General features: G+C 43.4%; 2 protein-coding genes across 2 annotated transcripts in view; both read right to left on the bottom strand.

Annotated features, from left to right (window-relative positions):
* Positions 1-2,694: 2,694 nt before the first annotated feature.
* mafaa (MAF bZIP transcription factor Aa) lies at positions 2,695-5,276 on the bottom strand. Its single transcript, XM_030728357.1, has one exon. It carries the CDS (start codon positions 4,303-4,305, stop codon positions 3,370-3,372), a length of 936 nt encoding a protein of 311 aa, XP_030584217.1. The 5' UTR covers positions 4,306-5,276; the 3' UTR covers positions 2,695-3,369.
* A 10,772-nt stretch (positions 5,277-16,048) lies between these two features.
* The window catches only part of zc3h3 (zinc finger CCCH-type containing 3), a 75,470-nt gene continuing 64,989 nt past the window's right edge, over positions 16,049-26,529 (bottom strand). Inside the window, exons 10-12 of the mRNA XM_030728345.1 lie at positions 20,883-21,046; positions 20,614-20,771; positions 16,049-16,310 (exon numbers count right to left, since the gene is read on the bottom strand). Coding sequence (XP_030584205.1) covers positions 16,279-16,310; positions 20,614-20,771; positions 20,883-21,046 — 354 coding nt within the window. The 3' untranslated portion in view covers positions 16,049-16,278. The remainder of the gene's footprint in view (positions 16,311-20,613; positions 20,772-20,882; positions 21,047-26,529) is intronic.

Genomic DNA, 26,529 nt, shown 5'->3' on the forward strand with positions numbered 1-26,529 from the left:
CACACACACACACACACACACACACACACACACACACACACACACACACAGTAAGTTATGATATGTGTTTGAAGGCCCGCAACTCAACGGGCCTGACGGCGGTGTCGCATCAGCACCAACACAGGGCGACATACGTCTAAACCCACGCTGCTTCCACCCTGAGAGGAGAAAAGACCACTTAATGCTGCTTAGGGCGCGCGCGAACGCACGCACGCACAGACACATACAAAATTCGTGGACATCTAGAGTATCATGCAAAACTGCCCTGTGGACACACTCAAAACAAAGTGAGTGAGAAAGAGCTGTTCATCTACCTCGCTGTCCGGCGGTGGCAGGGATCAGCAGCCCCGCGACTTCATCCATCCGTCACCGGCTGAGCAGGCGCGCCGAGGCCCGCTGACAGGCGGCCAGAGCCGGTGCAGCAGAGCGTAGGAGGAGAGGAAGAGCGTGGCCCTCTATCAGCCAGTGTCTCCCTCACACACACACACACACACACACACACACACACACACACACACACACACACACACACACACACACACACACACACACACTCGCTCGCACAAATCTGGAAATCCTGCATCTCCTGATGCAGGAGATGAGAGCAGCCTCTGAACCAACAATCTGCGCTCCACATCGGCTCCACCAGACTCGGCGCGCCCGGTGCAAAGATTTCTGTCACCGGCTCTCACTAAACCGGACGAGCCGGAGCCGAGCGGAGCTCCTCTGCAAAATACTGAAGCATAAAATGTCGCAAGAAGGAAAAACCGAAATTAAATTAGGGAATGATTCGAAATTCATAACTCAAATTCTGTAAAACTTTTTCGGCTTTACCAGTACAAATATTAGTAGGTTGCCAATAATAATAATAATAATAATAATACAGAAACCGCGTCAACCTCTCCTTCACATTATGAATCTTTGCATTGTCAACCTTTTGCTTTACTTCAATTTTTGTTTTCTTTACGGGTTTATATGTATATATATTTTTTTTTTTTATTTTCATTTTTAGCTATTTTGGCATTTAATATTTTATTTTTAAACGGCTATAAATATGCTGACATTCTTTTTAAATGGTTTAATTTATTTTTAGTTGTTCTTTCGCTTATTAGAGAGTTCAGTCATATTTAATAACCTGTAATCTACTATGATGGTTATTATTATTTTACAAACACACAAAATTGGCCCGAGAAAAATAAACAAAACCGCGCTAGATTTCTGACTTTTATGAATAATTTATGAATCATTTTTTCTTATTCAGAATAAAAGCTGTTCTGAAAGAATGACGGCAGCGGCAGGCTGACAGATTTGGGACAGAACTTTTTATTAAACATTATGAAAACAAGATTCTCAACAACGTTCCACTTTGTAGGGTTTTCACTTGTTGACAGTCAGGACACGTTCATTGAATAAATATAGAAATCATATGTACAGATATAAATTTACAGCACTGTGCAGAAGTTGGTTTGCTTTTTATTCCCCGCAGTCTTTAAGTCCACATGTTTCAGCTCTTGGTGCTTTGAGTAGATATGAGAACATCTGAGGTTCGACAAAGGCCAGAGAAATCTAATTAAAATAAGGAGAGTCAGTGGAGAGAGTCTGCTGTTTGTCTACATTTTGGAACTATTTAATTTGTTAGTGAATTCGCAAGAATTAAGTTACATTTTATATCCCTTTTTTGTTCATTTGCTTCACATGTAAGAATTTGGGGAAGAAATAATTCATTTTCTGTTTTCCAGTTGTTTTCCTCATGCGTTTGGATCTACATCAAACATTTCCAGCCTCTCTTCCTGCACGGTTCGCCCTCCAACAGGTAGGCTGAGCACAGGATACTTCTGCACAATATTGCACATATATCTACGCAGCAGAAAACACACGAACCAGGGATTTCTTGTTGACAGAATAATGCATCGAGTTACTCCAGGATCAGAAGCTCTACCAGCAGTCTTTACTATTAGCTCTCATTACGACGCCGAGCTGCAGATTAAACCCGCAGGCCCTGCATGATTTTTGTCTACAAATAACGAACGTAAAAAGAAATAATAATTAAACTAGAAGTCTTTTTTAATCATCGGGTTGGTGCATAGAATTTTAGCAGCGAATGCAGTCCAGGTAATAACTGAAGGTTTCCCCTCATCGAATTTACATCCAGGTGTTTTTTTTTATTTTTTTGTTTTTTTAAACAGATCAAAAGGTCCTATGAGTAGAAAACAAAATGTCCAGTTTGATCTCTTCTTAGTGCAGTATAGGCTCGCCTTTGACATTACACATGTTCAGTAAAAGGAGGAGGAGAATATCATAGACGATTTGCATGCTGTTACATACAAACATTTGTATTAAGACATTTCGAAGAATCCAAGCAACAAAAAAGCAAGTTTAAAAAAAAAGAGAAAGAGAGAGAGAGAGAGAGAGAGAGAGGGGGAAGGTAAAATAACACAGATTACTGTTTTTCTCTACACAGTATGTACAGATGGAAATAAATACAGTCTAAAATCTGGCTCAGTTAATCTCTTTTTGTCTTGTTTTTTTTTTCTTTTCTTTTTTTAAAACAATAGAAAAATTGATTGAAAATAGCAGTTAAAGACGCATCCAGTTTTTACGCACTACAGCAGATTGTTTAGCATTTTTTCTGTCCTTGTACCTCTCCGTTGTGGGGGTGGTGGATGGGGGGGGGGGGGGGGGGGGGGGGGGGGTACATTTTTGTGGCTTTTCGCATACCCAGGCCTTACTGATGGCAGAGGAAGAGGAGGAAGAGGAGAAGCGAACCACGGGCCATGCTTTCCATACATGTGGAAGAGTCAGGGAGAGGTTACCATACATGTCCTGCATGCAGGGTTGCAAATTGGGATGGGGGGGAACTATTAGACTTGCATTACTGAAAAGTCTCTGCATTACAGGCCCATAAAGTCTTTCTTGGCAGGTGGTGTATTGCTTCTTCTGCTTCTTCTTTTCAGTTCATTTAGTCTTTAAAAAAAAAACAACAACAAAAATAAAAGACAAAGAAAGAAACTTTTGCCTCGTTTTTAAGACAAACCCATTGCTCTCTCTGAATTAAGACAGTCACATGTCGTTTTGGTTCAGTAAGACTTGTGATAAGCTTCTGCTGCACCAGAGAAAAAAGTCTACAGGCTAAGTGATCCCAAGTGCCCATCTGACAGGCTGCAGCGGGCTTACAGAAGTTTAGATTGAACATATTTAAGACTGAAAATGCGCACGAGGATTGCGTCCGTGCACATCTACTGTTTAAGTCTTTTCAGTGGAGGGAATAACTGTAAACAAAATACAAACGAAGAAAAATATAAATTAATGTAAGGAGGGTGTTGAAGTGAGGGGTGCATTTCAGAGTCTGTGCTACAAATCACCAGTCTCTCACATGAAGAATTCGGTGTTTGCTTGTTTCCCAGACGGATCTCTCGTGTTCGCAGGTCCGCCGGCATTGTAGGTCCGGCTGGCCAGCTTCTCGTACTTTTCCTTGTATAGATCCCTCTCCTTGACTAAGCGCGCCACGTCCTGCTTGAGCTGCTCCACTTGATTCTGCAGGGTGCACTTCTCGGTCTCCAGCATGTGCCTCTGCTGCACGCGTTTGAAGCGGCAGGACTGCGCGTAGCCCCGGTTCTTCAGGGTGCGCCTCTTCTGCTTCAGGCGAATCACCTCTTCTTTGCTGAAGCCCCGCAGCTGGCGGTTCAATTCCCGCACTGTCATGCTGACCAGCTGCTCGTCCGAGAAGCGGTCCTCCAGGCGGGCGTGGTGGCCGTGGTGGTGATGATGGTGGTGGTGATGCGCTTGGTGATGGTGGGCCGCCGAGGCCGCGGAGAGGTCCTCCCCGACGTACTGCTGCCCGCGGAAGCCCTCGTAGGCCTGGTGGTGGTGGTGATGGTGGTGCGCGTTGCCGATGAGGGCCTCCACCGCGTCCTCCGGCGTCAGGTTGAGCGCCTCGGGATTGATGTGATGCTGGTAGCTGGGGATCCAGTACAGGTCCTCCAGTTGAGGCTTCCCCCCGTTGCTGTGATTGTTGTTGCCGCCGCTGTTGTTGCTGCTGCCATTGCTGTTGACACCGTTGGCGAGGCCCTGGTTGGGCTGCGCACCCGGGCTCGGGGCGCAGAAACTGGGCGAGGAAGGCACGGAGGAACAGGGGGTGCTGATCGGCGTGGAGGAGAGGGAGCCCGACGGGAGGCGATGGCAGTAGCGGTCGGCCTCTGGCGGCTCCTTCTTGACCTCAAACTTCATCAGGTCAAAGTCGTTGACATACTCGATGGCCAGAGGGCTGTTGGGCAGCTCTGCGCTCATGGCGAGGTCGGTGGCCATGTCAGTCCATGCGACGACTCCTGCCCTCACAGCCAAACCGACGGCGGGCAGTCCTCTCGGATACAGATTGTGAACAGGAATAAAAGCCTGTATGGTATATATATAGACACACGCACACGCCTGGTGCGTGGAGCTACTGCAGGGCCAGCGAGTGGGTAGAAAACTTATTAAGGTTGTTTGTCCCTAAGATAACTTCTATATTTAGTGGCGTGAATATACCTCTGCATGTAAATGAACTTGTACACCTGCCAGTTCGCCTCCGCTCTCTGCTCTTGTTGACAACTTATCCCAGGTCAAATGCACGCTTTAATACCAGGAGCCCCCACAGGGTGCTTGAAACTCGAGCCCAGTGAATTTGGAACCACCAACCTGTCCTGTCCTCGCTTCACCTCTCCAACCCACTTGCTTCCTTGTGATTTACAGTCCTCGGTTCTGCTCGATCGAGTGACACGAACAGATCTCGTCTCCTCCGCTGTCCAGCCGTGTTAGAAATATTTTCCAAGCATCCCTCCTCCACTCCTGCTGTTTACAAGTTGATCGCGAGCTCCTATAGGCTGCTAGCTGAAGTCACTGCAGCATGGCCCGGATTTAAAGTTTCTCACACAATCACAGCGAGCAGTATGTGACTCACTGAGAGCTGCTCAGGCGTGCGTAAGAGGTGTGCCAAAAGTCCCAGGAATCCAGAAACCGGAATGGCACGCGCATATGGTCACAAAACTCGTGAATTTCACATTAACTTACAGGCAGTTCTCTCACTTGCAGGGGCAGGAGGAGACTGGTCCCTGGTTGTTGTGGTCAGTCCATATATTCATTCAAGCAGTCTACCTGCAGGCTCGGTCCCCTCGGTCCTGTCCCCCCTCCCCTCTCTCTCTCTCGCTCTCTCTCTCTCACCGGGTCGCGCTGTTGACCTTTCGTGTGGAATTTTATACAAGAGGTGATAAATTCCAGCTGTTTTTGTCTATGACAGCCCTATCAACGTTTTTCACAGCTCCACGGTGCAACCACGCAGTGTCACTGAGGCGCTGGAAGGCACTCTGCACTTATAAAGACAGCGTGGCCCTCCGACCCTCCCACACCGAGGTTCGATGGGCCAATGAGGAGGAGATCGCTGCCGCGTATTTGCATTCTCCTATAGGGAGAACCTCCCAATTGTCTGGCAGCGGCCGGCCGAGGACAGCCGAACGCAGCCGAAGGGGGGAAAGAGAAACGTGGAGGGGAGAACAGGTGCAGCAGATCCCCCCCTCTAGTGACCGAGCAAGCGCTACTGCACGGAGGAGCGCACGGAGTAAGATGAGAACTGCGGGAGTTTCTCAGAGAAAAAGATGTTTACTCAGAACGGAGAAACACTTTGAGTGGTGGGAGTCTGTAAGGTAAAGAGGCTGTTCAGATTCACAGGAAAGAAAACGACCTCCAAGTCTTTAATTCTTGGTATTTAATATCCTGCAAACATATAGCAGCTTTATAGGCAGCATATTTTACCCAATTATAGGCTGCGACCTTATGCAATATGAAACTTATCTGACCCTTTTTACATTTAATCCTAATCGCCGGAATGCAGGTATATGATACTGTTTCCCTGGTATCAGTACATAATCCACTGTAAATTGTCAATAAGTATTTTTACAAAGTTTATGGTTCCATTATGTGTTTTACTGTAATATTTCCAAAAATGTATATAAAAAAGTGCTTTTTTAAAAGACAGCCCCTGCTGACGTAATAATTTAATCACAATCACATTTATTGGCCAAGTTGAGATCTGCTGTGTTTACACACATAGTAAAAGGAAGAATAAACAGGAGACATTCAGCTAAATACGGACAAGGGAGTAAAAAGAAAAGAAAATATATAGAGAGGGATGATTTCAAAGTGCTGGTGGAAAACTAATGTACAGGTTTAAATGTTAATATCCCCTATATAACACACTCCGCCGGGCTGGTAACTGCAGGAGCGCAAATCAAACGTATAAAGGAAAAAATAAACGTAAAACAAGCATCTACATTCCTACTAAATTTACTTAACGTATCACATCCACTTTTCTCTTTAAGGCTCCTCACAGGAAGCGCCGCTGGCACTGCGCACGCACACACACACACACACACACACACACACACATCTATCAATCACTGATCGATTTAAAGCCGCGCACCCCTTTGCCAAAAGGACGGGAAAAATCAATCCGCATATCCGCAGTTCTGCGAGGAGGCCGCGAAGTGGCCGCGCACGGGGTTAAGTGTGATTGGATAGTCTTGGCTGTTTTCATTCGCAATTAACCACAAATTGCATCCCAACTCATCTCCGCAGATCGACGGATAATTAAACCCCCGTCGCGCGCATCTCCATCTGGGACGCATACGTTTTTGTTTTTTTTTTTTCTGTCTGGAGTGGAGGTGGGGGGGTGGGGGGGGGGGGGGGGTGACATGAAGGTTGATGTCGATAAGTATCATGGGAGCAGGACTTAAACAGGGGACATCGCTGCACCTGACCCGTTTAGTCTCTTCAGCAGCGCCCGCACCCCGGAGTACCATCTCACTGACACCTGAGTGATATATCCGCGGGAGAAAGTGCCTATCTGCGGGGAAAAAAGAAAGAAAAAAACAGGTAGCAGTAAGTTTAACTTGGTCAGATGTGAAAAGGAAAACCTTGCGCAGCTGCTGAGCTTAACTTCCAGTCCGAAGTGGCCATGAAATACGCGCCCCCTCTGCCTCAAATCTGCTGGCAAGGATGAAAAGATGAGTGTGAGATGAAGGGACGGAAATCATATCAAGGTATTTTAAGTTTAGGTGCGCTAAGTCATTATTAGAGTTTTTTTTTTTTTTTTTTTATCTAATAAGCAGGAGCTGGCCCTCAAACGCCAAGCTAAGCAGTCTGCATAGAAATAGCGCATTTAAGAAGATCTGCTGTGTCCATTCATTGTCAGGGGAAGGGGAGTGTCTGCGGCCGAGGGCTTGGGACATAAATTTTTGAAGTCAGGGTTTTCATTGTGTCTTTGCATACTGGGACTTCGCTGCAAGTGCAGTTCTACCGATTTAAGCAAAACGGACATCAGCAAGGTGGAGGATCGACGAGGATCACTTTGAGCCAAGGTAGCCAGCATCCAGACCAGCTCCAGGAGGTGGCTCAGGGTTATCTGAGGCCTCCAGGGGTTTTGTCACTAATGCCGCTGCGGAGGAATCAGGTTTAATTGTGCAAGGAAAGGATGTGACACGCACGCATGCATGCGCACGGAGGAGCGAAGTTAACAGGGAGGCTTACTTTAGAAAGCAAGTTTCACCGCATTTCGGAGGCCTGGCCTGTATACAAATCTGGTTTGTTCCCCAAAGAAGCAGAACACGTGACAACACCTAATCTGAGCTGCAAAGTGAACAATTAGTAACACACTTCTGCTTTGCTATGAGTGGGCTCTGAATTTTCAGTCAGAGTGTGAGACCCGAGGACATGATGGCATCACTGAATCCAGGGTCACATCTAGAAAGACCTGAGAACCCACATGGGGCAACATGCACAGATTTCTGCTGTCCGAATGACAGAGTGAACTCAGCACACTAAGCAGTCCATAGGTGATGATCACAGACACTTAAGACAACCGAAATTCTTGATCTCCTGTGGAAAATACTCCTGTGGAAAATGCTCATTCAAAAACATTCACCTTGCTAAATCTGTTGTGTGAAAAATGGAAAGACACCACGGAAAGGAAAGCTAAATTAGGAAGAGGTGCTGGATGGAGACGTGAAGGTGACAGAGTGTCAGCTTCAGAGTTTTGTGGAGGGGAGGGCGCTTCATCAGAGTGAGTTCAGTGCCATTAAACTGCATTTACTTACCAGCTTTACCAGGTCTGGCTTTATTGTTGTTAAAGGGGTTGATTATAGCCAAGAAAACATAAAAGTATCTGAGAGTAAAAGGGTCAAAAAGAGTGGAAATTTGCTAACTGGAATACTGTAAACACTAAAAAAATATTCTTATTTTAAATAAGTGTTTAATTTGTACTAGTTTTGAAGTTTACTTACTTATATTGAGTTGTGTGTACTTTTTGTCAAAATACAAGGAGTAAACTTCTGTATTTGAAGTAAAGAACACCAAAGACTCACTGGGCTTTACCGTCAAGTGCTTCATTATGATCATTATTTCAGTTATGTTGTGTGTTTCATCTCGATGGTTTTCAGTGTTTGTGTGGCCGAGAACAAGCCAGCATATCTACGAGCACTTCTTTCTATGCCTCAGTGCTTTCTATCTAACACTCACACTTCTATGAACACATCGGAGAGCAACTTGGGGTTCAGTATCGTGCCCAAGGATACTTTGGCGTGCAGACTGGAGCAGAGGGATCGAACCACCAACCTTCCAATTAGTAGATGACGTGCGCTGCCTCCTGAGCCACAGCCACAGAGGAATAAATGGAGTTGTTATACTTTTGTGGGCAGCACAGTGGCGCAGTGGTTAGCACTGTTGCCTCACAGTTAGAATGACATCTGGAAGGCCTGGGTTCGATTCCACCTTGGCCGGCCTCTCCCTCTCTCTGTGTGGAGTTTGCATGCTCTCCCCGTGTCTGCGTGGGTTTACTCCGGTTTCCTCCCACAGTCCAAAGACACTTACTGTTCTGGGGTTAGGTTAATTGGCCACTCTAAATTGCCCACAGGTGTGAATGTGAGTGTGGATGTTGTTTATCTCTCTGTGTTGGCCCTGCAATAGGCTGGCGACCTGTACAGGGTGTACCCTGCCTCTCACCCTATGTCAGCTGGGATAGGCTCCAGTGACCCTGAGCAGGATAAGCAGAAGTGAATGGATGGATAGATGCTACACTTTTGTAAATTGGATTGAGGTTATGTGATGAATTTACCTTAAGTACTCTAGAAATAGTGCTCACCTCTCTTAACTTAGCATAACTTTTGTTTGTTTCTTTTGTTCTGCAAAGCCAGCTCCTTAAATTCTAGAGTGACCGTTTTTGTTTTTTGGGGTGACTGGTACCTTTGAGGGTCAGTGTTGGCCGGAACCTGAGAGGGAAAAAAAAGGATTTTGAACACTTGAACACTTTCTCACAAGCCAGTTCTTATCAAGTCTCCAACACACACTCTCACACAAACACACCCAATGAAGGATCACAGTTGACCTTTCTTTTGGTCTCTTCGAGTCTCCGTGGACAGATGATTTCTCTCCCTGTCTTCTCTCCATCTCGTGCGCTTTTACTAAAAATTGAAATATTGATCTTAATTAGAGTTTGCCGAGCTCAGCAGCTCATGTTGAGGGTTTTAGACAAGAAGCAGCAGACATCTGTCTAAGGCACTTACATCTTCAGTGTAAGAGAGCAGCGTGGGTGAGCAGGAGGAGGAAGGAGGGGGGAGGAAAAACGTGTGGTTAGAAAAGAAGAGTGATGGCTCCCTCTCTCCTGCTTTTTCTGAGAAACATGTTAAGCTCTCTATCTCCGCTTGCTGCTGTCAATACCACTGAGAGAGAAGTGAAATGAAGAGTGACATGCACACACACAACTCAAATATCTATTCTGGCTAAATGTATTCCTCACAGTTTGACTGGCATTTTGTGGCAATCTGTACTAAAGTTTTCAACTTGGTCATAGTCATCATCTCAGTTCACGCTTATTTGAACAAACTGTCCGAAAGGATGCAGCCCCCTCTTCTCTGTTTGAATAGAAACACTTTTAAGTGGGCTTAGCATTCACGCTGAGTGCCGGCTAGTGCTGTAAAATTTGGAAGCGAGATCTTGTGGTTGTGGTTGTCAAACTGAAGCGCTTAGAGCCACTGCTGGCTCTCTTCCACAGCACGTCGTTTGTCCCGTCTCCTCCCTCTCGCACCCAACCAGTCGTGGCAGATGACCCCCCCTCCCTGAGCCCGGTTCTGCTGGAGGTTTCTTCCTGTTAAAAGGGAGTTTTTCCTCCCCACTGTTGCCAAGTGCTTGCTCATAGGGGGGTTGTTTGATTGTTAGGTTTTCTTTCTCTGTAATTATCCTAAAGTCTTTACTTTACAATACAGAGGCGATTGTTTGTTGTGATTTGGTGCTGTGTAAATAAAATTGAATTGCAGGTGGGGAAACATGGATGAACATGAATGACAAATGGGATTTTAATGGAATGAGAATAATTGGATTAACACTTTTGTATGCCAGAATTTGTAGTGCCACTAGTGACCACTTGAGGCTGGGTTTAAAAGAGTGTCAGTCCCTGTGAAGTCATGTTAGCATCAAAGATGAAATGAATGTGTTTACAGTCTGGCACAAGGACAGCTGTAACCTGCTGATGTCAAGCAGGTATTACCTTCAGCATTACAGACAACTGAACACAACCTGACGACTGCATTAGAGGAAAAGTCAAAGGGATCACCACAATTCATGGTCCAAAAATCAGCCTCTCTGATGCTGTCAGCCTTTTATTATGAAGAATTATTTGTTTCCAGGGCACAAAAGGAGGAATAAATAAATAAACAGAAAACCAAAATAAACTTTATGGCCGCTGCCATTGGTGGGTGGAGGGTGCTATAATCAGCACTGTTTGCCTTCTACAATATAATGTTCATCTCTGATATTGCAGCGTGAAGTATGAAGAGAAAAGCATAAGTGAACAAATCACATTTAAGCAATGAATGATTTTGATGCTCAGAATTTTCTGATCGTTTTTGTCGAACACCACGGCTGCCACAGTTCCAGCTTTTCCACACAGAATTACTGTGGCCAAAAACAAACAAATAAATAAGCTTTACTCAACAATGTAACAACAACTCGACTGCATCTGTGTGAGTGAGTTTGTTGTGAGAAATGAGAGAAGTGGCTGCAGCAACAGAAACAGTCGCCTTACTTTAATCAGCCATGAACTGCGTAGATAAAATGAAGCTGCAGGAAAGCAGTGACTGACAGAGACCCCGACTACATCCAAACATGTCTGTAACTACACTGTCATCATAAGCATATTTTTAATGCATTATCAGTTTTTCAGTTTTAATTAGTACCAGCATATTTTCACGCCCTATGTTACAATATACCCGAGTAATCCGTAGTGGGGTTGTCACTTTACAAACTGGGCCAAAATTAACAATGACTTCAACATACACAGTGGTTTGTTTGTGCAGCCCACAGAACTCCATTCAAAAATTGTGAAACACAGAAACGGGCCACACGGTCACACTTAGGTGACATCTTCCCTCACTGCCATGGACACAGCCAGACGGGCTTAATCCTTTATTAGTTTGTCAAATTAGCAAAGCAGTGTAAACATAGATGTGCGTCATCAAGCCCAGTGACATCCTGACGTGTAGATACTCTCCCAGGATAGAAAGTCAGTTGGAGGCTTGTTTCATAATAAACTCCACTGTGTTCATCATAATGGGGGAGAGCAGTGAGTGGCTGCACAGTAAACACTTGTTACAAGGAAAAGCCGCCTTTCAGAGGAGCTGCTGGTGAGAATAAAAGGAGAAAATAACTCAAACAACACAGGCATAAAAGAATGATCTGAAAAGAAAGCTACTTTGTGTTCGTGCAGCTGAACAACACAAATACATGTGAAAAAAACAGGACTCAGGTAGCCAATCACACACTCCCCCCAGCTCCTCCGTGTGGTTCTTTTTCATCTGCTGGACTGTATGGTGAAAAGTAAAGTCAAAGTCAGATTGAATAACTTAAAGTAATGCACAATATGATTTTTTTTCTTTTTTTTTTAACTCTGAGATATTTCTGCAGTTTATGGCGGAACATAAATATGTGACATTATACTATACTAATAGCTTTGATTCAGTTATCACTTTAAACCGAGTTGTCAGAATTATAATACTGTTGGATCAACACACTTTCATATATCGAAGGTTTACACACACATACACATATGGGCATGAATGTTATGGTAATTTTGGGCTTCTAATGATTTCTTTGAACTGTTCCTTTTCCAGGGTGGAACGATTGTACAGCATACATCTTTAATGACTTCAAAAAACAAGAATTGGATGCACAATTTTGACTTTTTTTTAGGATTTTCTTTAATCCACACACTCAAAATTACATATACCGCTTAAATATATACACACAATATTGCCAAAAGTATTCACTCCTCTGCCTTCACACACACACAAACCTGAGTGACATCCCATTCTTTATCCATAGAGTTTAATATATCGGCCCACCCTTTGCAGCTACAACAGCTTCAACTCTTCTGGGAAGGCTTTGCACAAGGTTTAGGAGTGTTTGTGGGAATTGTTGGCCATTTTTTCCAGAAGCACACTTGTGATGTCAGACAAGTCTCAGCAGTCTCAGCTCTAATTCATCCCAATGATGCTCGTGATGAATGCATGTAAAATTGTGATTAGAACTGTAGTTATCCATAAGTACAGAAGGAAAGGAACAGTTCATGATCTGAAGCAGAGCACATTATCTGTGACACATGGTGGATGAAATGTTATGACATGGACATGTGTGGCTGCCAGTGCAACCTGGTAAGTAGTGATTATTGATGATGTGACTGGTCATAGATATGTTCTGCTCAGATTCAGCCAAATGATGCAAAAATGATCAGACGGCACTTCACAGTGCAAACGGATTATGACCCAAAGCATACTGCATGAAGCAACCCAAGAGTAAATTATTTTTTATTCAAGTATTAAAAACAGTCCTTATATTTAAAATGATGTTAATTTTTCCAATTCATTTTGAGCCTCTGATAATGGGAACTATGTATAACAATGTAATTCCTAAGAAGATAAGTAATAATTTTGTGAAACCGCTTGAATTGTATCAAAAACAATTACCAGATGGAATTTACTGCTTTATTGTCAATCTTACACCACAGCAGAGAAATCGTGTGTTCACAGAGACAAAATATATAATACAAGGAATATAAAACAGGACAGTCAAGATATTGCTTGAGTATTTGTTCAGTCTGGTAAAGAGAATGTATTCTGCTCATTTCCAGCTCCGTATTATTTTATCTTATGAGATTTATTCTTAAACTCTATTACAATGACTTTATGATTTACAATTAAAATAATCATGACTTATATAGTGACTTATATGACTATATAGGACCTTGGTCCTATATAGAGTCGGGTGTTCCAACTAAGGAGGGAGCTACAGACTCTTGCTGCTACCTCCACTTAGGAGTGGGTGTCCTGCAAAGCGCACACCAAGCGCACAGTGTGCAATCGTGACAGATGAAAAAAAACCAACCCCAGAAATTTTTGTAACTATGTAAAATATGTTCAGAGAAACTCAGCAAATAAGAGTTAAAGCTACAAAAAGGACCGAGGGATGTTTGTTTTTAAAACACCAGTGAGATTTCTTGGGTGTGTCCCCCCCACAAAACAGTTTTTTTTGTTTTTTTTTAGGAGGGATGCTCCAAAGCTTTTTCTCAACTTTCAGAAGCAGCTGCAAGAAATGCCTGGAGGAGGTTGTTGCTGCTGTGAGGTTCTGCAGGTCACTAAGGATTTAGGAATTAGCTTAGAAGGAGTGTTTATAATCAGTACAGGAATTCTGCTCATTCCAAAATGTTCATTTTTTCCCCCTTGTGCACATGCATGTGTTCACGTGGTGACCTAGCTGTGTATGAAGTAGTCTGCATGTGTTGCACTGTTTGTTTGTTGCCATCACAACGCATTGGTTAAATTGCACGTTTACATTTTAAAGCTGAGGATACGATGTCACACTCACACACACACACCGTCACTGACACACAAACTGTGTGTATCATAGTTTTATCAAACTACTTCAGTTATATTAGTGGAGGCCTGAGCTGTGCAAAGGAGAGGAGGAATCACTTCTTCCAGCATGTTGTCTGTTTGCTCTGAACTGAAACGGTCACAGAGCTTAAACACACAGAAAGGACTGAAGTAAAGGCGGAGAAGCCTGGAAGGTAAATGCTGAAGGCCATTTAAAACAATGTTGTAATGTCAGAGGGCATTCTCAGTACTGAACATTGCTGACCTTAGCTCAGTAATGGGCTTATCAATGGTTATCAATCATGTTATTATTTTTTAAAGAAAAGGAGGAAACAGTGTATGTTTAAAAAAATGTGCACACAGCCCAGAATTACTGTAACAAACACACATGTACAGTGTGAGAGGTCATCTGTGTGGTACGCAGGGCCACCTCGATATTTGGTCCATATTGACATGATAGCGTCACACACATCCAAGATGCTGTCATGGCCTTCAGTCTTAGACTCAGTGTTTTTAGTCCTTGGTTATTTAGTTCCATTTATATTTTGAGTGTTGCTTTGTATTTACATCTTTGTGTGTTTCAGTTTCATCCAGCTCCTCTAGTATTCCATTCGCTTTTGTTAAATCTTTCAGCTGTGTTTCCCACCTGTTACTGCTCCCCTCATTATCTTGCGTATATATATACTGTCCGAGTTTTGTTCTTTGTCCTGTCATCCATGTTGCTGTGTTCCTCTTATGTTGTGTTCCCTAAGAGTGTTCTGGTTGTTTGGATTTTTTGGTGTGGTGCCCCGTTATTGTTTGGATTTCGTGTTTTTTCTGGACCAAGAAACATCAAAGCTTGTTTAAAATGTATTCCCGTCTCAAGAGTCCTGCATTTGGGTCCGTAACATTTTGCCCTCCACACAGTGTTTTGAATCTTTAATTCCACCACGTCCCATAGGTGCTCTAGTGGATTGAGGTTTGGTGACTGTGAAGGCCGTTTGACTGCAGTGAACTCACTGTCGAGTCCAAGAAACCAGTTTGAGATGATCTGATCTTTGTGGCATGACGCGATATCCAAAAGAGACTCACTGCTTTGAACCTAAATGGAGTGAACAAGAACACATAAAAGCTCATCCTATTGGTGTATCCATCACCAGTGCTTCTTGCAATCAAATGCACAGGCTTCAAATAAATGCTGTTGATGCAGATGCCCATGAGTTGTGGTTGCAGTATTTCAGCATCTACCCAGCACTACAGAAGAGGAGCGAGCAAAAAGTGAGTAATGGTTTGTTTTATTTAAACGCAACAAATATCAGCAAACACACAAAGTTGCAGTTTGTCACAGAACGTTTGCTAGCTAAATGTACAGTTGCTGCATTTCCGTGGGAGAGGAAAAAAATGAGCAAAAAACAGTTTTTTAAAATTCCTTTAGTTTTTCTCTGCTCCTCTTATACAGACATTCAAGTGGCGTATATTCATTATAGAATTAGAATTTCAGCTGAAATAACGTTTGTATTCCCTTAATGTGACAGAAGTTGACTCTTAGCTTGACAAAAACAGGTGGTAGAAATGACTTTTTACTTTTATACTTTGAGTACATTTCAGAGCCTGTACTTCTGTAGCTGTACTTCTACTTAAGAGACAAATCTGTGCACTTTTGCTACCTCTGCTTCGTTGTAATGAGTGGTCGAGTTCCCGCTACAGCTTTAACACATAAACAGAAAAGACACTTTCTCACAAACACACAGACACACACTCACAGTGTGACGAAGGTGAGGTCACTCTGTGCTCGTGTGTCTCATCTCCAGGTTTTAAACTGCCATTTTTGTCACCTCCTGCCAGGCTCTCACAAACACACTGGGGTCATACACCACCACTCCAATTCAGTTTATTTACATTCTATCTATAAGGCAGCATTTCATAATTGGAACGAAACCCCGACAATCACATGACCCCCTTTGAGCAAGAACTTGGTGACAGTGGGCAGGAAGAAACCTGCGGCAGAACCAGGCGGCTTGTTCAGGACAAAACAGATACTAAACAGAAACACAACCTATAAACACTCTGACAGCACTGACATCACATTAAAAAAAACAAACAAAAGACTACAGCAACACACATTAAAAGTTGATACTTTATTTTTTTATTTTTACAAAACCTGATGAGAAAGCCGGCATTGTAAACATCCAAACTGATATGTAAAACATGTCGATAGATTAAAAGAATAAAACTTTCAGGCCCTGAGTAAAATCATTCAGAGGGAAACGTGTCAGGACAAACCTGAGCTCAGAAATCACGCCGCTAAATTTGATAAAGCTCGTCACGTCCAGCCCCACTGCTTTCAGCCAACTTACAGGCGAGGCTTGATCTGCAGTTTCTTCTCTGTGGAAGAAGAAAAAAATGCTCAGAAGATTAGGAGGAAAAGTATTTGCAAAAATTAAATGACAAAAAGGTACAGTTAGAAAATGACAAATTGTGTGTTTGTTCGTGTGTAACTGACACTGTTGAATCCTGCTCAAACACTGAGTGATGACATCTCAGTTGATGAGCAAATGAGGAAGAGGACAGGAACAGGACAACAGCGATGGATGGAGGTAGGTGGGTGTGTGTGTGTGTGTGTGTGTGTGTGTGTAGTCTGGCAGTGATGCATTGCATCTGAGCTAATTTATGCAAAGTGAAGAGGAGCTTGTTTGGCTCAGTTCCACCTTTAATGAGGCTCTGGGCGGTGCAGTGTGTTAGTGAGAGACCAGTGTGTCATTAGTATTACTTAACAGCACAAACCAACCGGACAGCTGGGGTGGACAGATGAGCCACTGATTGTGTGAGCTTGTATTTTTCTGGAATACAAAGGATGAGCTCTGGTCTCAAATGTTCTTCACACAACAAAGCAAAACAAGACAAGACAGCGTTTCCTCCTTCTTCTGGTTTCCAGGTGTTTTTACATGTTTCTCAGGATGTGAGGGAACTCTGAGGAGAAACTTGCAGTCGATAGCTGATAACACTTCCTTCCATACTTACTGCAAGCCAACTTGAAACGTCTCACACTATTATTTTGAAAAATGACCTAAACTAGCTTTATTTTTAGTGGTCACAGGACGTAAAAACTGCATTCATATGAGGGTGGTAAACAAAGCTCTTCAAAAAGTGCCTCTCAACACAAATCCTAACTTATGATCTGTTCATACTCAACTTCTTGAGGACTTTGATACATTTCAAAATAGAAGCTGTGCTGAAAACCTTCAGTAGAAGTTCTGTTACATGTCCATGTACCTGAGACTCTGAGATTTAAAAAAAACTCACAGCATGTCTACTGCAAGATTATTATTCAAAATTTGGACTGTAACTATATGTTAATATAGACGGTCAGAGGTCAAGATGATTCAGATTGGTCAAAGGTGCGCCTCGATTCCAAGCAAGATGAGGTAATATGGAGAGGGAAAGAGGAGACTTAATATACTGGAGCCTTTCTATGGGGAGTTTGGATGTTCTCCCCTGCAGACATGCATGTTCAGTTACATGCAATTCTGAACTGCCTGTAGGTTTGAGTATAAATCAGCTGTATGTCAGACCACTGATGTGTCTAGGGTGTACTCTGCTTCTACCAAGGCTGAAACACCCTCCACATTATGCATGAATTGAGTCTTTTGATTATTTTTAATAAGGAGCGCGCAGCTCCTTTTACAGTGCACAGACTTTAACTGACTTACTGAATCGTTCTGTCAGACAAATACAAATAAAAAATAGTAATTAAAAAAAAAATCATCACAAACATACTGGACCAAGTCTAAACTTTTTATCTGTTCGTTGCACTGTGACAGCAACAAAGTATCAAAGTTGTGTTTCTCATGACGCTTTGAGTGAGGAGAGTTTTGGAGTGTTTCTTGTACTTCTTGATGGTTTTAGCAGAAACAGGATGCAGTCTCAGAACTCAAACTACCCTTCAGCATAATAACTTTATCAAGGAGAAAATCTCATTTTTAGACAAATAGAACAGGAGTGGAAGAAAAATATTTACTTCTTATCAAGAGGCACAGGACAAAGATGTGAGTCCTTTTGAGTTTTAACCATCTAATTATAATTTCAGTCTTTTTTTGTACTTTTGCTGTCATGCTTTTTGATTATTGCCTTTTAGTTGTGGAATCAGACAAAATAAAGGAAATCATAAGACAAACTGAGTGAGAATTTTGGAATGTGTGGTCAAACAGGTTGAACACAGGTGTTAGATGCAAACAAATGTTACACCAGTGACACTCAGTGTGCGTGCGTGTATGTATATGTGTGTTCAGCAGGCAATGGTGAAGCCTGGTGAAAGCGAGGAGGGGGATGGGATACCCTCTGTCCTATCCTCAATCTTTCAAGTCTGTCAACAGAGAGCTCAGCTGTGCTTCTATCCACCCAAAGACCTAAATATTATTACCTCTGTCCTCTGAGCATTATTACTCCTCCACTGAGCAACACCAGACACACTTAAAGCTCACCTCCTGATCATCATTATCAGTCTACAGCTCAGATAGACCACCACTCCACAATCCCATGAATTAAGCAGTGATCCATTTATGACAAAATAAAGTTCCCCTCAAAGGATCTGCAGACAGACAGTCAGCACTTTTACACTGAATGAAGCCCAGTTAGTCCTCTTAGGCAATATTCGATGACAGCTTACCTTTTGCCATCACTCCTATTAATTTAAACATTCTACCACATCTGGAGATACAGAGCAAGTAACAAGGACTCTCAGAAACTGAGACAGGATGTAAAAAACTATCTCAGGACGTCTGTCCCCACAGCATCACTGAATAAAAACGTTATTGTGTGCATGTGACTATGGCAGAATACAATTGAGGGCATGTGTGTGTGTGGAGGGTTTAAGCTTCAGACTGATCATTTGCCCTTAAAAACCCCCCATGATAAAAACAATTAAAATAAAATAAAATAAATCAAGGGTCCAGTTAACCATACCCAGGGCAGGGAAGGGTGAGTGTCTGGTGGCCGTGCCTCGGTACATGGGGCCCAGCCATGCTTAGCCTGAAGAGATTGCATGGGTCCAGCCTACTCTGGGCCCACCACCCACAGGAGGGGGCGTAGAGGTTTGGTGCTGTGTGGACTGGGCGGCAGTCAGGGTTGAAGGTCCTGGAATTCTGCTCCCCAGCTTTCAAAACTAGCTTCCAGTACATGGAATGTTACTTCTCTGGTGGGGACGGAGCCTGAACTGGTGCGTGAGGTTGAAAGATGCCAACTAGATGCCGCTGGGCTCCCCTCAAAACACAACTTGGGCTTTGGAACCAGTTTCCTGGAGGAGGGCTGGACTCTGTTTGCACTCTGGAGTTTCCCTAGGTGAGAGGTGGCGGGCAAGGTGGGTATACTTGTATCCCCCTGGTTTGCTACTTGCACATTGGGGTTTTCCCCAGTGGATGGTGCTTTCTTGCACAACAGTTCAGGGTAACCAGACTTCTTGGAGTCACTTGGTGGGATGCTTGAGAGTGCTGAGGTACTCTGGGGACTCTGTGATTCTGCTGGGGGACTCCAAAGCTCACATGGACAAAGACAGTGTGACCTGGAGGGATGTGATCTGAACCAGTGTGGTGTTCTGCTATTGAACTTCTGATGTAACCAAAGTTTGTCCATAACGAGCACCATGTTTTAACATAAGGCTGCTCATCAGTGCATGTGGCACCAGGACACCCAAGGTCGCAGCCCAATGATCAACCTTGTAATCATAGATCTGCAGCCATATGTCTTGGACACTCAGGTAAAGAGAGGAGCAGAGCTATCAACTGATCACCAACTGGTGATGAGTTGGATCAGGTGGTGGGGGAAAATGCTGGGCAGGCCTGGTGTACCCAAACGTATAGTGAGGGTGCACTGGGAACGTCTGGCAGAGGCCCTAGTCTGTGAGATCTTCAATTCCCACCTCCAGCAGAGCTTCGATTGCATTCCAAGGAAGGCTGGGGACATTGAGTCCTAGTGGCCCATATTCCACGCCTCCATTGCTGAAGCAGCTGCACAGAGCTGTGACTGAAATGTTGTTGCAATTTTATTGTTCTATAAGCATTAATATATGATCCAAAAACAGGACACCTACACTCTACTTACTGACCTCATCAAATTTGTATGTTTGAATTCTATTTTTAGATTCAATCTTTATTCTCAAACCCTTAAACACCACTGAGGTTGCAGCTGAGAGAATAAAAACTGTCGGTAGCAGGTTATGTTCAGAGTTTTGGTTTACAATCAGCTTGAAGTTCCACATTTTCACTGCTTTTCTTTAAAATGAGAACCCTATTTGTCACATGCTGTTCTCGTTTAAATTACCGGCATAAAACAACAGGGTTAGAACGTGCTGTAGTGAAGTAAGATGTGCATTTTGTAGTTCATCTTCTGCATATTGTATTTTCAGCACGGTGGACATCCGGTGTCACATCAAGGTCAAGGAAAAGAGGTTAGGAAAAGGAAATAGGAGGTACTTTTGGAATGCACCCCAGCTTCATGTGACCACTTATCCTGATCGCTGATGTTAGGGTAAGTGAATCCAGATAAAGGAAAGACAGATAGATGATGACTGTGGCACAAATCATGATCCTTTTCCTCAGTGGGAAATGTAGCCCAGTAGGCTAACTGTAGCCAAGTCCAAATACAACATGACCACTGCTCACTCTAAGTGTTGTTGGGTGATCTGTGGTTATACCTTTGACTTGCACTGTATCAGTAGGCAGTGTGTCTGGTGCGTCTGCCTCCTCTGGAGAGCTGGAGAGGGAGATAAACGATGGCAGCTCCAAAGAACCCGTGGGAGGCACCCCCGATAATGTCTGAGAATCCTGTGGCATGATGACAGACAGATGGGGTCTGAAAGAGGAGAAAAAACAGAGGGGAAAAAACAAAAAACCACACAACACATGATCAGTCACCTGGGCAGAGTTTTAAAAGTCATGATAAAGGTTGATCTGAATTTGATACCTTTTCAGAGGCTCCTTGGTGCGTGCTTTCTTGACTGGAGTGCTCAAAGTGTTGCTGGCACTGCGTTTGACTCGTTGCCGGTGCTGCAGCTTACAGCGGGAGCCACGTGGGCAGGAGCCCGACTTAGAGAAGTCTGGACACACCAGAGTGTGTTTCTTCTTACACTGGTGATCAAAACACACATTTGTAGTTTCACTGCATACATAAACAAAGTACTACTCATAAGATAAATATGGACAATATGGGTGGATTAATGTCTGACCTCTAAAACCTGTGAACTAGTGTACCTTCATTCATTTTGAGCCAGTCTGTCCACATAAAGACAGACATGTCAAAAATTAATATTACATTGCGTAGAGTCATGCATGTCACTGCAGTCATTCACCGTGAAATTCTGCAGCATAACCCAACTACTTTTTATCATTTAAGGGGGTTGCTTTGCTTTAAGCCGGACTGAGGTGGTCTCATTAAACAAACACTGGGTGCCGCAGAAAACCCCAAATCCAGGAAGGCCCACTATACACAGTCCACTATACCCAAAGGATCTGCTGCTATCTTATTGGTGCCAGAAACCACAGGACACCCACGGAGATCAGAGGTCCATGCCCAACAAGTCAGTTTGTTGTTTGGCAGCATGAGGGGGACTTACATGACATGGCATAAATAAAGCTGCAGACTAGTGTAGTTTAAGTATCAGAAATCTTCAAGTACTGGAGGACGGTAATGAATTTCTGACCATTCAAAATCTTTCTTTTTTCTTCCTGATGTGATTCAAAACTTAACTAATCTACAACATTATGAAACTTAATTTTGGCTGTGATTGGACAACATGCAACATCAAGGAGCTCTGCTCTATAATTGTACCGAAATTACTATCAGCACTAGTATCAAAAACTTATGATTGGACCTTTGTTTTTCATCACTTTAATATGATGACCTCTAAGTTTACAGGCACGATCCTACTCTGATGAATACTGTATACATTTCATGGCTTTACAGTCTTCTAGCTATATTTTACAAAGCATGCAAAAGGAATAAAGAAGCAGTGTTCCCTCATATTAAAAGATGACACTGTTTTGTAACAATTGAGATGTAATTAAAGACTGGTTCATGAAGACCTGTATTGCATCCAGTAATTTTAATGACTCAATCTTAATCTTTGAGAGAAAACAGTGAAAGACAGAAATCTGTTTGAGTGGTCAGCTGATTTCACAGATACTGAGTAGGCCTGTAACAGGATTTCAAGAGGTGAAAGTGAGGCCCCTCTCCTGATTAGGTATTTTATATGACTCTTCTTTGTAAGTTACTTCTTTTAAGAGACTATGTCTGTGCCACCCATCTCTTTTTACATGCAAGCTGAGAAAGTGGGTCACATTTAGTGTCATTCTGGGGAGTAGTGTGCATGAGAGAGTGATGCATGTTTGCAAGTGAGTGTGTATGACAGTGTAATACGGGTGTAAATTGGTAGCTTCATTCTCCACGAGATCTGATCCCTCCCACCTGTCAGAAAAGCTAATTATATTCACTCTGGGATGCAGGCTGCACGGAGTGCATGTGTGTCTGTGGAGGGGGTGACGAGTGCAGGACTGGGAAGCACACTGGTCCAGAAATAGCGTGTACCAGGGTTTGTGTGTTTGTGTGTTTGTGTGTGTGTGTGTGTGTGTGTGTGTGTGTGTGTGTGTGTGTGTGTGTAGGGGTGAGGGATCTTGAGATCCATTTTCCAGGAACACTGTGGACTCTTGGTCAACCCTCTCTGGAGCCCAGTGGCCCTGACTCGCTGCCATCAGAGCCCCTCTCACCACCCTCACACTCATGTTCCTGCACCCCCTGGTGCCAGGAAGGCCCAGGATCAGCTTGCTGTCAAATGTTTCTCTGGATCATCTTATAGGACTGTGGTTTTGTCACATTTCTTTAAACAAATCAGGTCCTCTACTGGTGCCCATCATGACGAATCCTATTTGGTGCATGACATCACCGTGAAACCTGCCCGGTATCTTGGTATATGATGCACCAGAATAAATAACTTTTATAGATTGAGTTCATTTTTACGGGTACTATTAAAAAATTTCTCCAATTACCAGATGAAAATCCAAAGAGATTCAAATTATATTAGTATAAAATACAAAGGCTGTGGATTGTCAAATGACAGTCAGGATTCCTGGCTCGAAGGTGCAGGGAAACAACCCTCTTTTCCCACCAGTAAAAATTCCAACGTACTGGCAGCAAGCTGACAGGATACAAGGACACCCACCCCGGCCCTCCACCTCTCACCAAGGGCAGACTGGAACAGTGTCCAGCTCCTCTCCAGCTGTGTGCTGAGGTGAGTCAGACTATACTGTACCAGTGAAAAGTTTGGACATGAATGGGTGAGTGTGTCCAAACCTTCGACTGGTACTGTATCTAGTTGGTAATTCTCAACCTCCCACACTAGCTCAGACTCCTTCCCCCACCAGAGAGGTGATGTCCCATGTCCCAGTCGCCAGACTTGCTAGCAGGGTATCCGTCTACCAGGGCCTCCGCCCTTGGCCGCCACCCGACAAACACTGCACCCTGACCCCTATGGTGCCTCCCTTTGGGTGGTGGGCCTACAGGAGGGCAGGCTCATGTCTTGTCTCCTTTTTCAGGATGCACCCAGCTGGGCCCCATGAGCTAAGGCCTGGCCACCAGGCACTCACCCTTGAGCACCCTCCCCAGGCCTGGCTCCAGAGTGGGGTCCCAGTAACCCTGTCACAGGTAGTGTAAACTGTTTCCTTGGCCTTTCTCTTATGGGGGTTGTTGCTCAAATACCTCCAAAATAAATTATGTATTAATGGTGCCTCACACATGTATAAGTTTCCAATGTCAAGTGCACAAGAGACAACTAATGATGTTATGTAGTGTAGACACGAAGAAATCCAAAAATCTCTGCAATTTTATGTTGAGGAACGTTATTCTGAACCAACTGTCTTTCACCTGATGACAAACCCCTCCACGTCTTTACTTCTGAAAGAGTCAGCGTAGCTGGGATGCTCTCTTTCTCTTTTTTTTTTTAAATAACCAAACTAACCTGAATTAGCTTTGACATTTTCCTTTGAATAATTATATCGGGTGGCATGGGTAGGTTAGCACTCTTGCCTTAGAGAAAGAGGGTCCTGCACTGACTTGGGGCTTCAGTGTGGTGTTTGGATGATCTTCCTTTACCAGTGTGGATTCTTCACGCATGCTAGATGGATTAGTGCTTCTAAACTGGCTGTAGGTGTGAGTATACAGTAAATGCTTGTCTGTCTCTCTATCGTAGACCTGCGACAGACTAGTGACCTCTCCAGGATGTACCCTGCTTCTCACTCTGTGACAGCTGGGACCGGCTCCAGCCCCACCGCGACCCTGAACAGGATAAGTGTAAAGAAAATGAATGGATGGACAGATAATTATACAGCAACTTGTTGAGCAAAGGGACAACCAGTCTTTTGTGACCCTAACCCTTTTTTGAAATGTGTTGCTGGCATCACATGGAATAAGCTTATATTTTACAAGAATACTAATACAACTTCTTAGTTTTGGCAGTTAATGTGCTGTATTTTTCATCGGTTAAAATAAAAGAAAAAAAATAGACTTGAATGAGTTCTAAATGATCACATTCTGTTCTAATTTACATTTTACACTGCCTTTGAACTTTCTTGGATATTGCTTGTATAAAACAATGTGGGAGAAAGCAGTGATGCAGCCCTGACAAACACCTGCAATTAGACAGGCAACTCTGCACATCTAAATCCATATGTGTGATGAAAGGATCATGATGTTTCTTTGTCAGATACAACTTCTCCCAGCATATGCTCCCAACCCTATTGTGCCTACCATTTAAAAATGACACCAAAGGACTCAGGACAGAGCTGCGTTAAAACTGAAGTGGTTGTATAGAAACCAAGTGTCAGAGAAATGGACTGTAAAAGCTCAGTCCACTCCCCTGAAGCTCCATACATCCTCATTTTCATAAAAAGACAGAAGCAGTGAGAAAGAGAGAGAGAGCGAGTGAGAGAAGAAATGAGAGAAAAGAGCTAAAGTGGACAGAACATCTTTATCCCACACCAAGTTAACAATTTTCCACTTGATTTAAGGAATGCTGGGATGTCTCTGGGGCCTATTAGAAAGCTCTCTGCTGGGCCAAAACCAGGAAGAGTCAGCACATTTACCAAGAGACTGAGAGAAGGAGCAAAAGAAGCAAGAAAGAGAACAAGGAAGGGAGGGTGAGAGATGGAAAAGACAGTAAAATAAAAAAGAGGATATCACATGCATTTACAACTTTGGCAGCAAGCCAACAATCGTTGAGAGCAACTTAGAGTGAATGGAAGAGAACAATAAGGTTGACAGATTATTAAGATTACAAACTGAAAAAGGGAGAAAAAGGGGGATTTACCGTGTCGCTACACTTTAGGCTGTGATCAGATTGACATTAGTATCTTCCTAATTCATTTCAATATGAATGATGATGATGAGTGTTAATGCAGTGGGGGTGCCAATGCAGAAAGCTTAAGTCAAAGAAAGAGCCAGGGCCATCCTGTTGCATTGAACTGTAGTATTGAAAAGGGAACCTGGCTTCACTTCTTGGGCACAATTCTAATTTACGTACAAGCAAACATTCTCTGTGCTCAGTAATTTACCAAATGATCATTCAGACGGAGGGAATAAAAGCTGCTGAAAGATCTTTAGGAAAATCCTGTCACTTGCTGTCAGGATTTGGCATGGATGTGAAAGTGAAACTGGTCTAAGACCAAAATCTATTTCCTTAGCAACTGTATAAGCAGCACACTTGCATCAAAACAAACCTTTAAGTGTTTCCTAACAGAGAAAAGCCTTAGTGATTCTGGGATGTTACGGTGAAACCTTCAGGGTAGTACAAGAAAAATAAGGCTTTCAACACTTGGAGTGAGGCCCAACTTCAAAGACCAACACAGCATCACCATGATGGCATGCTGGCACACAGCACAGTCCAGGCTGGTTTTGCTGAACGTTTAGCCTCAAACAGCAGATCTCTGTATCAACAGTCTCACCCTGAAGGATGAATTCATGGCACACAACAGAAGATGATCCTGAATGGCAGCTCAGCCAAACTCAAATCAGATAGGATCTTTCTTTATGGGTCTGTTCCCTGAACTTTTTCATCACACCTTCAATATTTTGTAGTTTTCTTTGTATACCCTTCATTCATTAGCTCACACATCTGCAACCAGACCAACTGATCTGTCATCTCACATGTTGTCTCCAGTTAAACACACAGGAAAGACTGAAAGCGAACATGCAATTTTTCCCCTGCTGGTGTTACATGCCAGCAGTGATGAGTATAACCAGCCCTTCCCACAACACTGAATTTCTTTGAACGGTCTTGTCACACACTACAGTATGCACAGCTTGATAATGCATCTGAAAATCTTTTGCTTTGCATAGTTTTGTTGTTAGTGGGAGCAAATGAAAGGCAGTTGTGAAATATGTGAAGAAGCTTGATACAAAAAGGGCCAATTCACTGATTCATTATGAGGCTAAAGAGCAGCTCAGACAGCTCTCCGTTGCAGACTGGTGCGGATGCTATTTTGACGAGCTAAAGTGGCTGAATGGAGCTTATGAAAGCCAACTATTTAGCTAATCTTCCAAAAAATATGGATTACTGGCCAGA

This window comes from Archocentrus centrarchus, chromosome 4 (assembly GCF_007364275.1).
Source record: "Archocentrus centrarchus isolate MPI-CPG fArcCen1 chromosome 4, fArcCen1, whole genome shotgun sequence".
Classification (NCBI taxonomy): domain Eukaryota; kingdom Metazoa; phylum Chordata; class Actinopteri; order Cichliformes; family Cichlidae; genus Archocentrus; species Archocentrus centrarchus.

Bases quoted from the DNA above. Each gene is read 5' to 3' on its own strand.
- mafaa (XM_030728357.1), bottom strand. From the start codon at position 4,305: ATGGCCACCGACCTCGCCATGAGCGCAGAGCTGCCCAACAGCCCTCTG.